This window comes from Globicephala melas, chromosome 15 (assembly GCF_963455315.2).
Source record: "Globicephala melas chromosome 15, mGloMel1.2, whole genome shotgun sequence".
Classification (NCBI taxonomy): Eukaryota; Metazoa; Chordata; class Mammalia; order Artiodactyla; family Delphinidae; genus Globicephala; species Globicephala melas.
The window spans coordinates 65,226,389-65,238,722 of NC_083328.1; the positions used below are offsets into that span (position 1 = coordinate 65,226,389).

The 12,334-nt window shown below is 41.5% G+C and overlaps 1 protein-coding gene across 5 annotated transcripts in view; it reads left to right on the plus strand.

The window, feature by feature from the left end:
* RPRD1B (regulation of nuclear pre-mRNA domain containing 1B) overlaps positions 1 to 12,334 on the plus strand; it is a 77,072-nt gene that overhangs the window by 15,776 nt on the left and 48,962 nt on the right. For 4 of the 5 annotated variants that reach the window (XR_009559186.1, XM_030830615.2, XM_030830616.2 and 1 more), the window contains exons 4-5: positions 6,954 to 7,066; positions 8,624 to 8,750. Coding sequence is in view for 4 of the 5 variants with exons in the window: in XM_030830615.2 (XP_030686475.1) it covers positions 6,954 to 7,066; positions 8,624 to 8,750 (240 nt within the window). In the remaining variant the exon portion in view is untranslated. The remainder of the gene's footprint in view (positions 1 to 6,953; positions 7,067 to 8,623; positions 8,751 to 12,334) is intronic. The other variant, XM_060285563.1, reaches the window with a different exon arrangement.

Genomic DNA, 12,334 nt, shown 5'->3' on the forward strand with positions numbered 1-12,334 from the left:
GTTTGTGTACCTGTAATTTAAAATCTGTGGGGTTTTTTCTTTGTTTTTTCAATCCCAGGTACAAGACCCAGTGATTCTAAAGTTGTCTCTGTATTCTTGGGAATACTCATGCTGTTGCTTGACTGAGTGGAACTTCATTATTTACTTCAGTCCCACGTAAATCACACGGTATCCTATAGTTGCAGGCTTTAGAAAGGAAAGGTAGATACAAAGGAAATAGCATTTATTGAGCACCTATTCAGCACCAGCCCCTCTGCTGGCTGCTTTTCATGTTAATTTATTTTAGATCCTTACAACTACTCTATGTACTAGGTATTATTTTCGTATTTCAGATGAAGATATTAAGACTCGCAAGGGTACAGTAATTTTGTCCAAGTAGATATAATTGATAAGTAGAGAATTCAAACCCAGGTCTATATAACTTAAAAGCCTATGTTCTTCACACCATAATTTTTCCTTGAAAGCACATGGATTCAGTAGACTTGAATGAGGGTATGAATTCATGAGTAGGTCACACAACTTTCCTGGACCTTAGTATAGTTAGTTTAGCTATTCAGAGCAACTGTTTGAAATCAGACTTCCAGAGTATGAATCCCAGCTCTGTCATTTCCAAGCTGTGTGACCTTGGGCATGGCATTTGACCTCTCTGAGCCTCAGGTTCTCACTGTACAGTATGGCTATTATTATGGCTAGTAATAATACCTCATAGGGTTGTGTGAGGATTACTTGAGATAATGAAGGTAAGATGTTATTACTGTGATCATATGACTTCTATTTGGTACCCCCTCCCAGTTCTAATATCTAATATTCTGAGTTTCTAAATACAAACCAATAGCAAAAGTAGGAGGAGTCATGTAGTATGTTCAGTCCCCCAGATTTTGTACAAGGCTGGTGAGCATGGTGGTTAAGAGCACAAGCTCTAGGCTCAGCTTACCAGGTTCAGGTCTGGACCTGGCCATTCAGTTCAGTGAGATGATATGGGTAGAGTGCTTTCAGAACTGTGCCTCAAGTGTCAGCCCTTTGTTGCATATCTTTTTCTCTCTACAAGTAAAGGTAAATGTGCTTTTTAAAGAAAACTCCCTTATTTTGCAGGGAGGGGACAAAGAATGAGGGAGCTCTTGGAAACAGTATTTCCTGATTCTTTTTTCATTATAAAAGTAATATAGAAATGGAAATAAAAACAAAAGTAAACAAATGGGACCTAATGAAACTTAAAAGCTTTTGCACAGCAAAGGAAAACATAAACAAGATGAAAAGACAACCTCAGAATGGGAGAAAATATTTGCAAATGAAGCAACTGATAAAAGGATTAATCTCCAAAATTTACAAGCAGCTCAATAGTAAAAAAACAAACAACCCAATCCAAAAATGGGCAGAAGACCTAAACAGACATTTCTCCAAAGAAGATATACAGATTGCCAACAAACACATGAAAAGATGCTCAACATCACTAATCATTAGAGAAATGCAGATCAAAACTACAATGCGGTATCACCTCACACCGGTCAGAATGGCCATCATCAAAAAATCTACAAACAATAAATGCTGGAGAGGGTGTGGAGAAAAGGGAACCCTCTTGCACTGTTGGTGGGAATGTAAATTGATACAGCCACTATGGAGAACAGTGTGGAGGTTCCTTAAAAAACTAAAAATAGAACTACCATATGATCCAGCAATCCCACTGCTGGGCATATACCCTGAGAAAACCATAATTCAAAAAGAGTCATGTACCACAATGTTCCTTGCAGCTCTGTTGACGATAGCCAGGACATGGAAGCACCTAAGTGTCCACCAACAGATGAATGGATAAAAGAAGATGTGGCACATATATACAATGGAATATTACTCAGCCATAAAAAGAAATGAAACTGAGTTGTTGTTGTTTTTTTTAAGATTTTCTTTTTTTTTTTTAAATTAATTAATTTATTTTTGACTGTGTTGTGTCTTCGTTTCTGTGCTAAGGCTTTCTCTAGCTGCAGCAAGCAGGGACCACTCTTCATCGTGGTGCGCGGGCCTCTCACTGTCTCGGCCTCTCTTGTTGCAGAGCACAGGCTCCAGACGCGCAGGCTCAGTAATTGTGGCTCACGGGCCTAGTTTCTCTGCGGCATGTGGGGTCTTCCCAGACCAGGGCTCGAACCCGTGTCCCCTGCATTGGCAGGCAGACTCTCAACCACTGCGCCACTAGGGAAGCCCGAAACTGAGTTATTTGTAGTGAGGTGGATGGACCTAGAGACTTATACAGAGTGAAATAAGTCAGGAGGAGAAAAACAAATACCGCATGCTAACACATATATATGGAATCTTAAAAAAAAAAAAGTTTTTGAAGAACCTAGGGGCAGGACAGGAATAAAGACGCAGACATAGAGAATGGACTTGAGGACACAGGGAAGGGGGAGGGTAAGCTAGGACGAAGTGAGAGAGTGGCGTGGACTTATATATACTACCAAATGTAAAATAGATAGCTAGTGGGAAGCAGCTGCACAGCACAGGGAGATCAGCTCGGTGCTTTGTGACCACCTAGAGGGGTGGGATAAGGAGGGTGGGAGGGAGAAACAAGAGGGAGGGGATATGGGGCTATATGTATATGTATGGCTGATTCATTTTGTTATAAAGCAGAAACTAACACACCATTGTAAAGCAATTATACTCCAATAAAGATGTTATAAAAAAAAGTAATATAAAATCTGTGGGGGGAGTTTCCTTATTTTCTTTTTTCAATCCTAGAAATTTCAAGTGGATTATTTAGAAGATCCAGCTTTACGGGTAGATGACTGCATTTTGTAATGTGATTTGGGATCCTTCAGGCTAACTTTTTGCCTTAAAATTAGTTTCACAGTCTGCCATAGTGTCTGAAATTCTATCACAGGTCTCTAAGAGGCATACCATAAACCCTTAAGTAACCAGATTACTTGAAGGTTAGCTAGTACAAGGCCCAGTGAAGACACAGGGATGTGTTGAAGGATAGAACAGAAGGTGTGCAATAAGGACAGAAGGTTTTCGGTCCCTGTAGTGTTTGCCCTGCCTATAAACAGAGTGGTTGAGGAAGTGAAAAAAGGAGTGAGTGTAACACCTGTGGTCAGAGCCGAATTGATAGTGGAAGGTACCTGATGTGAAGTTCAGACACAGGAACAGGACTGGCAGATTTCCCGGGTCATTTTAATGGTTGTCCCACTTGATTGAGAATTCTGGGCCTTCTCGCTGCTAATTCTGTACACATGAGCAGGGGAGAGTCTGGTTTGTGTAAAGGGAAGCAGGGATAGTCATTTCCGGCACAGCACTAGGACCTTGCAGTCGCTATGCTTCCTCTGCCTTCAAGAAGTTTCAGACTCAGGTGTGTTGACACTTTCCTGGGTATAATAGCGATGTAAAGGAATAAGACACTTGCTGTTTCGATCAGAGAGGTAAGGCCTGTGCCTGCCAGTTGCCACGAAAGTGGCAAGGGCCCAGCGCTTTCAAAGAGAGGCCCCGATGCTGTGGGGGCTGGAGGGAGAGGATGACAGTCTGAAGGGAGTGCTCAATGTGGTTCTGCCGTTACCATCACCAAGGAGACTTTGAACTTAGGTGGCCTTTTCAGGGTTTTGAGTAGAGGCATGATGGGGTGAGAGCTCAGCTCTAGGAAGATGGTATAGTCTAAGTTGCAAGAGTGACTAGAAGAGGCAGAGAGCCCAGATAGGACAGCGGTCTGGACAAGGCTTGCGAAAGGACAGGTGGCTGATAAGAGGCTTTGGGAAGGAGCAGAAAGAGGATGTAAGGAAGAATTCCTCACAATTGTGGAATCTGCCAGAAGTTGGGACTTTGGGAAAGATTCCACTGTTCTCCAAGGCATTGTACCTGGAAGATGGGGCCAGTGGCAGTGTTCATAATGGTAGTAGTTAGCTCAGGAAAGGAGCCTTGTGGGGGAAATGATGAATAATTTATTTCCAGTAGGTCCTCTAGTGGAGATACGAGAGAACTGGAAAAGTAGGATGATAACGGTTACCTCCTGTTATACCCTCTTCCATCAGGATGGCGAAGGACAGAAATGGCCCTAAAATTGTCATCAGTTTGATTTTGGTTTTGCATTGCTAGAAGTGAGTGGCAGCATGAAGTGGTAAAAAGAACTCCAGATTAGGAGACAGAAGCTTTTTGCTGTAGGACCCAGACTTAGACTAATGAGCTCTCTGGCTTTGGACACACCACAGCCGGTGGGCCTTGATATTCTCATGAAAAATGAGGTGGGGAGCAGTGGGGAAAGCAAATACATAGGTCTGCCTAAGGCCTTCCAGTGCCAAAATTCAGTGATTCTGAGTGTCCTGAGATGTTCAGTGATGTGTGGTTTTTATATATAATAATTTCTGGATGAGAGTTGGAAAACTGAAGGATTCAAGTTTTATATTTTTTTCTACCTTCTTTAGTGTTTAACAATTATTTATTGAGCATTCTTCTAGGTGTTTGGAAGTGAACAGAACAATACTGTAAATTTTTTTTTTTTGCTCTTATGCTTACATTCTCTAGTGGCTACTCATCAAACATGGCCACTTTGATGCTGTAATGGCTAAATGTTTACACAAGTCATACCACACACTACACATTAATTAGGCAGCCACTGTGTGCAAAGTACTGTTAGATATTTCATATGCAGATTATATCCCTATAGATTTTCTGTTTGAAAAATAACAGCCATCCTTGCTTTGCATAGGAGTGCAGGACTGTAAAAATGACCATTCAAGCTGAAACCGTACAGAGTGATCTTAATAATCAATGGGAAAAATTACAATTATTCTGTGACTTAAAATTTTTTATCAAAGAATTAAAAACTCACTGTTGATTACAATTGTATAGGAAAACAAAAAAATAGTAAAATTAAGACTTATTTAGCACGCTGTAACATAAATTAGAAACACTGTGAGTTAAAGTGTTTATTTCTCTGTAACAAACTTACTAAGAGCGGTTTGAACAAAGCTTGTTGCATCTTTTCCATCTTTGTCATACTCCTTCCTAAATGTGGATCAGCTTCCAACATTCTATCCTTTGTGCTTTCAGTGTTGTGAAGTGTATCAGAGTTCCTTTAAAGTGAAGTTTTTTGTCAGCATCACTTCCTCTGGGACATTGTCATCCTTTTCATCACAGCCACATTCTTCAGTTATGTTGATGAGTTGACCTTCACTAAATTCCTCTGGCTGCGAATCCAGCGTCTCCAGAAGAGCACGGCAGTGCCGGCATCCCCACAGCCAGCTGTTTCTTCTACAGCCCCATTTGTGTTCCACGCAAACTTCATTTCCAGCGTTAACTTTCGTCTTAGTTTCTTTGCTGCTCTTTCATCTTTGTCAGTCAGTTCCCTGTTTTGATTATTTATTTTTATAAAATGTCACGTGGATTTTGTCACTGGGAGACTAACAACACAACTAAACACTTTGTTGTCTGTGTGTGAACTGAATAACGGAGGTGCAGTAACCAATTACTGACCTTGGGAGAAGTGATGCAGTCACTAATCATGATGCATTTCTATTATTTATGTGATGATTTGTGGACTAAAGTTAGCAGCGAGGGTTTGTTGTTTATGCAATTACACAGAGTAAATATGCCATGGTAACTGAAATTTGAACTCTGTTGTTGGGGGAATAGTGTCATTTAACCAAACTGTGGTCATAAATCTGTGCATAATAGAACAGTGCAAAGACAGGACTGCCGGTAATGCAAATGCTGCTGTTCCTCTTCGTTAGTAGAACAAACAAAAACATTAAGAAAAAATAAAATCCACAATATTGACTTGACTTTCACGTCAAACATAGCCTGGTCAGTTAATATGTAAGGTAGAGAACAGGAACTACATCCTGGGTTCCAGAAGAAAATGTTGAATCAAGCAGGAAGTGTACATGATTCTGTTTATATCTCACAGAGTTCTGAGGCAGGTGCATGGTGACCCTCATTTGACAGATGAGGTGGAAATTGTGTGATGCTTAAGTAAGTTGAATTCAGTGGAAAGAGCGCAGATTTTGAAATCATACCATTACATGAGTTATTTAGCCTCTCTGGGTCTTCATTTTCTCATCTCTAAAGTGGAGATACTATTGTACATCTTAGAATTGTTGGAGGGATCAAATGTAAAGAAGCTATTGCAGTGCCTGGCACATGTTAGGCATCCAATAGTTTCTTTACTTTCCAAACCTGAATTTCTCATTTAGATTTATGTCCCTCAGTTGTTTGGCATTTATTTTGTATTGTCCAATTTAATGCAAAAGGAATGATTTTGGAGTTAACACATCTGTCGTAACAATTTAAAAGCACGTGGTACGGACAATAAAAAAATGTAACCTGCTAGCCTCAGAAGTGGTTAATTTTAAAATGGTGACTTATGTAATTTCTCTCAGTAATATGTCATAATGCTCAGGAATGGTTATTTTAAATTTTAAGGTATAACTAGGTTTGTTTTGTTCTTAAAGGGATAGTTTAAAGGATGTTTGTTTTTAGAGCTTTTGACACAATTTTATTGCTGGGTCTCTCTACTACTTATTTTCTGAAGTGACCCTGGAAAGCGTAAAGTATCTCATTTTGTACACGGTATATTCCCTACAGACCCTTGCACACAACAGCTTGCTTCATTACACGTTACATTTTCTGATGAGGTTTCTTACCTTTTTACTTCTCCTGTTAACTTTTTTTTTTTTTAAGATAATGACGTTTTTAATGAAATGTGTTAGTTTGGTAAATTTCACTTTTAGATGCTTTTTTTCAGTAGTATTTTTCCAGTGAGTCAATCTGAGATGACAGACTGAGGCCATTTTGACTCTTTTCAGTAATGTAGAGAATGACCACCAATTGAAAATAAGTGGCTTAAAGGTTAATGTTAAGCCATCTCTGGAAGTGTACACCCCTTCTACCCTTTCTTACTTGCAACCCATTGTGCATAGCATTTGACTCTTACCTGTACAGGCTGTGGTGATGCAAATTTGTCACTTTTTTCTTTCCTCTAGCAACAGAGGAGAAGAAATCTCTAAAGCGAACTTTTCAGCAAATACAAGAGGAGGAGGATGACGACTACCCTGGAAGCTACTCTCCCCAAGATCCTTCTGCAGGACCCCTCTTGGTATGTCTTGACCCCCAGAGAGTAGGGCAGAGTGGCTTGAAGTGACCTCTAGTTGAAGATTCTGGCCACAGGGTGGCGCCAGTGACCAATAGTATGGAATCACCAGAGGGCAGCTCTTGGCACTGGGTGCAAGATCCACCTAATGAAGCTTGCCAGACAGCAGGCTTGATTTTGTCTCTGCACGCCCTGAATCTGGGATGGACTTGTAAGAGTACTTGGATTTGGGTTTTTTCACTCCTAGAAATTGAAACTATTCTTTAAAAAAATAGACTTTTGTAAAGGGGTAATGTTACAAAGGCATTCAGAAGTCCTCTACCATCGCTTGTCTCCAATAGCATGGCTGTTTCTTATAAGTAAACAACATATTAGTTTCTAAGGACAGTCTGTGTAGCAGTAGCAAATTTACTACACTATAACCTATTTAAATATTAAAACAGGGAGCTAGCACTTATTGAGTTTTTAGCCGTGTATCTGCATTGTTTGACCCTTTGTGTAAGTTAGTTCATGAACTCTGTGTGGTTGGTTTTAGCTGTTTGTTTATGTAGTTATTCATTTACAGTCAAAGGAAGTGAGGCTCAAGGAGACAGATTAAGTAACTTGCCCAGTGTTCTAATTGAATCTGGGTCTGACTGACTGCAGAGCCCATGCTCTTTTCACTGAGTTGCACTGCCTCTCATTTTGCCTAAAACAGCTTTATTTTATTACACGTGGGAGTGTTTAAGGCTTGTGTAAATAGGAAGCATGTCTGATCTGTGTTACGTTAAAATGTTGAATTAGTCCGGGGGGTCAAATGAAAGCCGTGTTAGGCCATATATCTTTGCATTTAAAAACTTTCAAGAGAACAGCCTGAATTACCAACTTTCAGGATAACGTGACTACCATCTACATGGTAGCCTTAGGGTCATTATGGACTAGCTAACCTGTCAGCACCGTGTGTTTCCTGACAATTAAAAAAAACCCTTTCTGGTATTTACAGAAGATGCATTCTTGGTTTGCTCTTCTTGCTTTTCTTCCCTCTTTGTTTGTAACTAATGAGCTTGACACAGTTAATTTTGGGAGTGACTGCCCAAATCAAAAATGTCATCTTTGTGATATTCATTTTGTAGTGCAAATTCAAGAAAGAATTGAAGTTGGTAGTGTCATTTCATTTAATCAGTCAACACACAAATTGCTAAGCATTTGACATGTATACTTTTATTCTAAACTGGAGGCCATTCTGTACCAGCGATCATGCATCCTTTGAAACTAAACAGTATGAACCGGACTCCATTTTCTTAAGTTGCCAAAAACATGTTCTTTAAAAAAATTCTTTTTCACAGTTATGTAGAATTTCTTTTGTGTTCTACCATGGACTTAGAAAAATTATGTACATTCTCTTAGAATTTGTATCATTGACTTCAGTATACACTCTGGGATAAGAGCAATGATTTTTTTAGACGTCAGGGATGATCATATTTAGAATTTGCCTCCACCTTGTTTAACTCCAGCTAAGTTTCTTTACACCCCATATCCCCATATGTCTTAATGGATAGTGTTGTTTGTGTTTTCATTGTACAGACTGAGGAACTAATCAAAGCTTTGCAGGACCTGGAAAATGCTGCATCAGGGGATGCTACTGTCCGACAGAAAATTGCTTCTTTACCCCAGGAAGTGCAAGATGTTTCTCTTTTGGAAAAAATAACAGGTGAGAAGGTAGTTTGGGTGAAAGATGAGGGGAGAGAGACATATCTCCAATGCATCAAACCCCAGGACATGCTTATGTCTGCAAATACAGACCTTCCACATGGTGTTGGGTTCTCTGTCATCTTGGGATTTGCAAACATAACTCACATGCTGAACAAAGAAGCTGCTGGAATAGTCCGAGCTTGAATAGTGACTCTAGGAATTATTTCAGAAATGCTAGCATGCTACAGCCTGTGGTACTCAGTACAAGTAAGGTCTTTTGAAACCACAGTGCAAATTATGTGTGCGGGGGGCAGACGGGGGGAAGGCATTAAACTCATGACCCTTTCCAAAAAAAAAAAATTGTGATTCAGTGCTGTGACTTCTACATTGTCCACTGACATACCCCACAGGTGATAGTGCCTTCAGTGCCAAGAACTCCAGGTTTGTATTGTTAGTCATGTCATTTTGCCCTCTTGATGATCACCCCCAATTAAACAGGGAGGGGCAGTTGGCATTTTCCCGCTTTATGCGTGGGCTGTTGAGAGGAAGGAGTGAAGTGCGAACTCATGTAGAGTATGCTCTGCGCCAGGTGCTTCTGCCAGCCTAGGCTGCAGAGCCTGTGTTCTTCCCGTTACAAAAGCTCGAACCTTTTGTTCCACTCTCGTCCGAGGGCCACCATTTTCTCCTTCCAGTCCCTTACCTTGGCTGCTTCACTCATTTCCTCCATATCCATTTAAAGGAAATCAAGGTTACTCATGAAATACTCCTTCACTCAACAGACATTTGAGGCACCCCATGTGGCATCTGCTCTAGGGGCCGCACCCACATCCCATCACAGGTTAAGTGCCCCAAAGGAAAGGAAAGCCAGAGGTGTGGGGGTGGAGGCGCTGTTCCAAAAGTGCCCAGGGAGGTCTTCCTGATGAGATGGGCTTTGATCAGAGCCCCCCCGCCCGGCCCCATGAAGAAGCAAGCTGTGAGGAGACCTAAGGGAAGGCAGTGCCCCCCAGGTGGAGGGAGCGGTACCCGGCAAGACCTTCAGGCAGGAGTGTGCTTAGTTGGAGAAGACGACACGGAGGCCTCTTGGGCTTGCTCTCTCTACTGCCACCATCCCTCACCCCAACAATTAAACCCACTGGATTTAACAGCCTGTTGATGCCACAGTCTGTCAATCTTTCCACCTTTTCCCAGCCTTTACTCCCCTTATGGCCTCGTTTTCTTCATTACTCAGCTTGGAGTTGTTACACTTAAAGTCTTTATAATCACTCTCTCACACACACCCTCAGTCCCTTTTGCTCTTTTTTCCCTTCACTCTAGTCTCGTGGCAAAACCCCAACTTTTCTCCTGGTTAAATCCAACTTTGTTGTTGTTATAAGGACCACCTCATTTATTCTTACTGTCAGAATCACAATCTGCAAAATTGGAAGCAAATTAATATAAAACTAGCAGTGTATATAATTTCATTTGTTTTCACTGACTTAAAGGATTTATATGGCTTTTAAAAATTATTTATTTATTTTGATTTTTAATTATGGTGAACTACATCTAACAAAATTCACCGTCTTAACCATTCTTAAGTGTGCCACTCAGAAGTGTTAAGTACATTCACGTTGTGCAACCAATTTCAAGAACTCTCTTCATCTTGCAGAACTGAAGCTCTATACCATTAAATAACAACTCATTTCCCCCACCCCAGCTCCTGGCGGTCACCGTTCACAACTGAATGTGGCTGGGCAAAACAAATAAACACTGGCTCACTTCTCTTCCTATTTCTGTGGATGAGCATGCTGTTTTCTAAAGCAGCCCCTCTGCCTGTTAGACCTATTCCTTCTCACCTACTCAAGAACACTGCTCCAACAATTCTCCCCTTTTCTCCTGCATCTCCAGTTTTTTTTTCCCCTTTACTGGATCATTCTCCATAGCATAAAAACGTGTATTTTTTTCCCCATTTGGGAAAAATTTTTTTCTTGACCCATATCTTCCTCCAGCTACCATCTCATTTCTCTGTTCTTTATAGCAAAACATTCTAATATAGATCGCCAGTGCTCACCTGTCTCCATCCGTGCCCCGTACCCCGCCCGCCTGCCCGTTTTCTTTTGGTTCCACATCACTGACTCTGCTCTTATTAGTGTTGCTGGTGACTTCCATATTGCTGAAATTCAGTGGTGAATTTTTTGCCCAGTCTTAACTTGATCTCGGTAACATTTGGCCCAGTTGATCATTTCTTCTTCCTGAAAATACTTTCTCACTTGGTGTGGTAGACAGAATAATGATCCGCCAAAATGTCCATGTCCTAATCCTCAGAACCTGTGAATATATTATCTTATATAGGAAAAGGGACTTTGTGGATGTGACTGAGTTAAGGATCTTGAGGTGGAGAGATTATCCTGGCTTAGTCAAGTGGGCCCGGTCCTTATAAGAGGGAGGTAGGAGGGCAAGAGTCAGAGGAGCTGTGACTGTGGAAGCAGAAGTTAGAGAGATGCATTTTGAAGATGGAGGAAGGGGCCATGATAATGAATATTAAGACAATCCATTTATGTTGTTTTAAGCCACCAGGTTTGTGGTGATATGTTAGAGCAGCAGGAGGAAGCTGGGACTGCATATTCTCCTAGCATTCCTCCCCTCTCTCTGATTGTGTCTTTTCAGTCTCCTTTGCTGGTTTCTTCCCTTCTCCTTCACCTCTTAATTTTGAGTAATTAGCCCTCTTTCCTAGTTAGTTTCACTGACAGTTCCTCTCATTCTGTTCGATGACTTTAAATAACAATTTTTATGCTAATGATCCCCTAATTTATATCTCTAGTGTTGACCTGTCCCTTGAACTTGAGACCCATATATCCAGCCTCCTGCTCAGTGTTACTATTTGGATAGCTCGAAAGACATTTCAGATTTGACCTGTCCGAAACCAAACTTCTCATCTTCCCTCCAAAATTTCTCTCACGGTCTTTTCCATCTCAGTAGATGACCCCCTCATAATTCCTGTTGATCTGGGCTACAACTTGTATCTGACACCTTGTTACCACCTCCACTGCTGCCACCTGGTGAGAGTCACCACCTTCACTTGAATTATCACAGTACCCTCCTATCTGCTCTCCCTGCTGCCTGCTTGTCCCCCAGTCATCTTTCTGTCGTCAACATAGTAACCAGAGTGATCTGCTAAAATGGAAGTTGGATCGTGTCCCCCCTCTGCTCAGAACACTCTAGTCATATGGGTTCCTTGCTAGGCACTTTCCCCTCCAAAGGCCTTTGTACTTGGCTGTTTCCTCTGCCTGGAATGATCTTCCCCAGATAGTCACATGGCTTGTTCTCTCACTACCTCCAGCCCTTGGTTTCTGTATCACCTCAGTGAAGCCTACCCTGGCTACCTTTTTTCTTTTTTTTTCCTTTGGCTGCATTGGGTCTTTGTTGCTGTGCACAGGCTTTCTCTAGTTGCAGCAAGTGGGGGCTACTCTTCGTTGTAGTGTGCGGGCTTCCGTTGCGGTGGCTTCTCTTGTTGCGGAGCTCAGGCTCTAGGCGCGCGGTCTTCAGTAGTTGCAGCATGCGGGCTCAGTAGTTGTGGCACGTGAGCCCTAGAGCACACGGGCTTCAGTAGTTGCAGTGGGTGGGTTC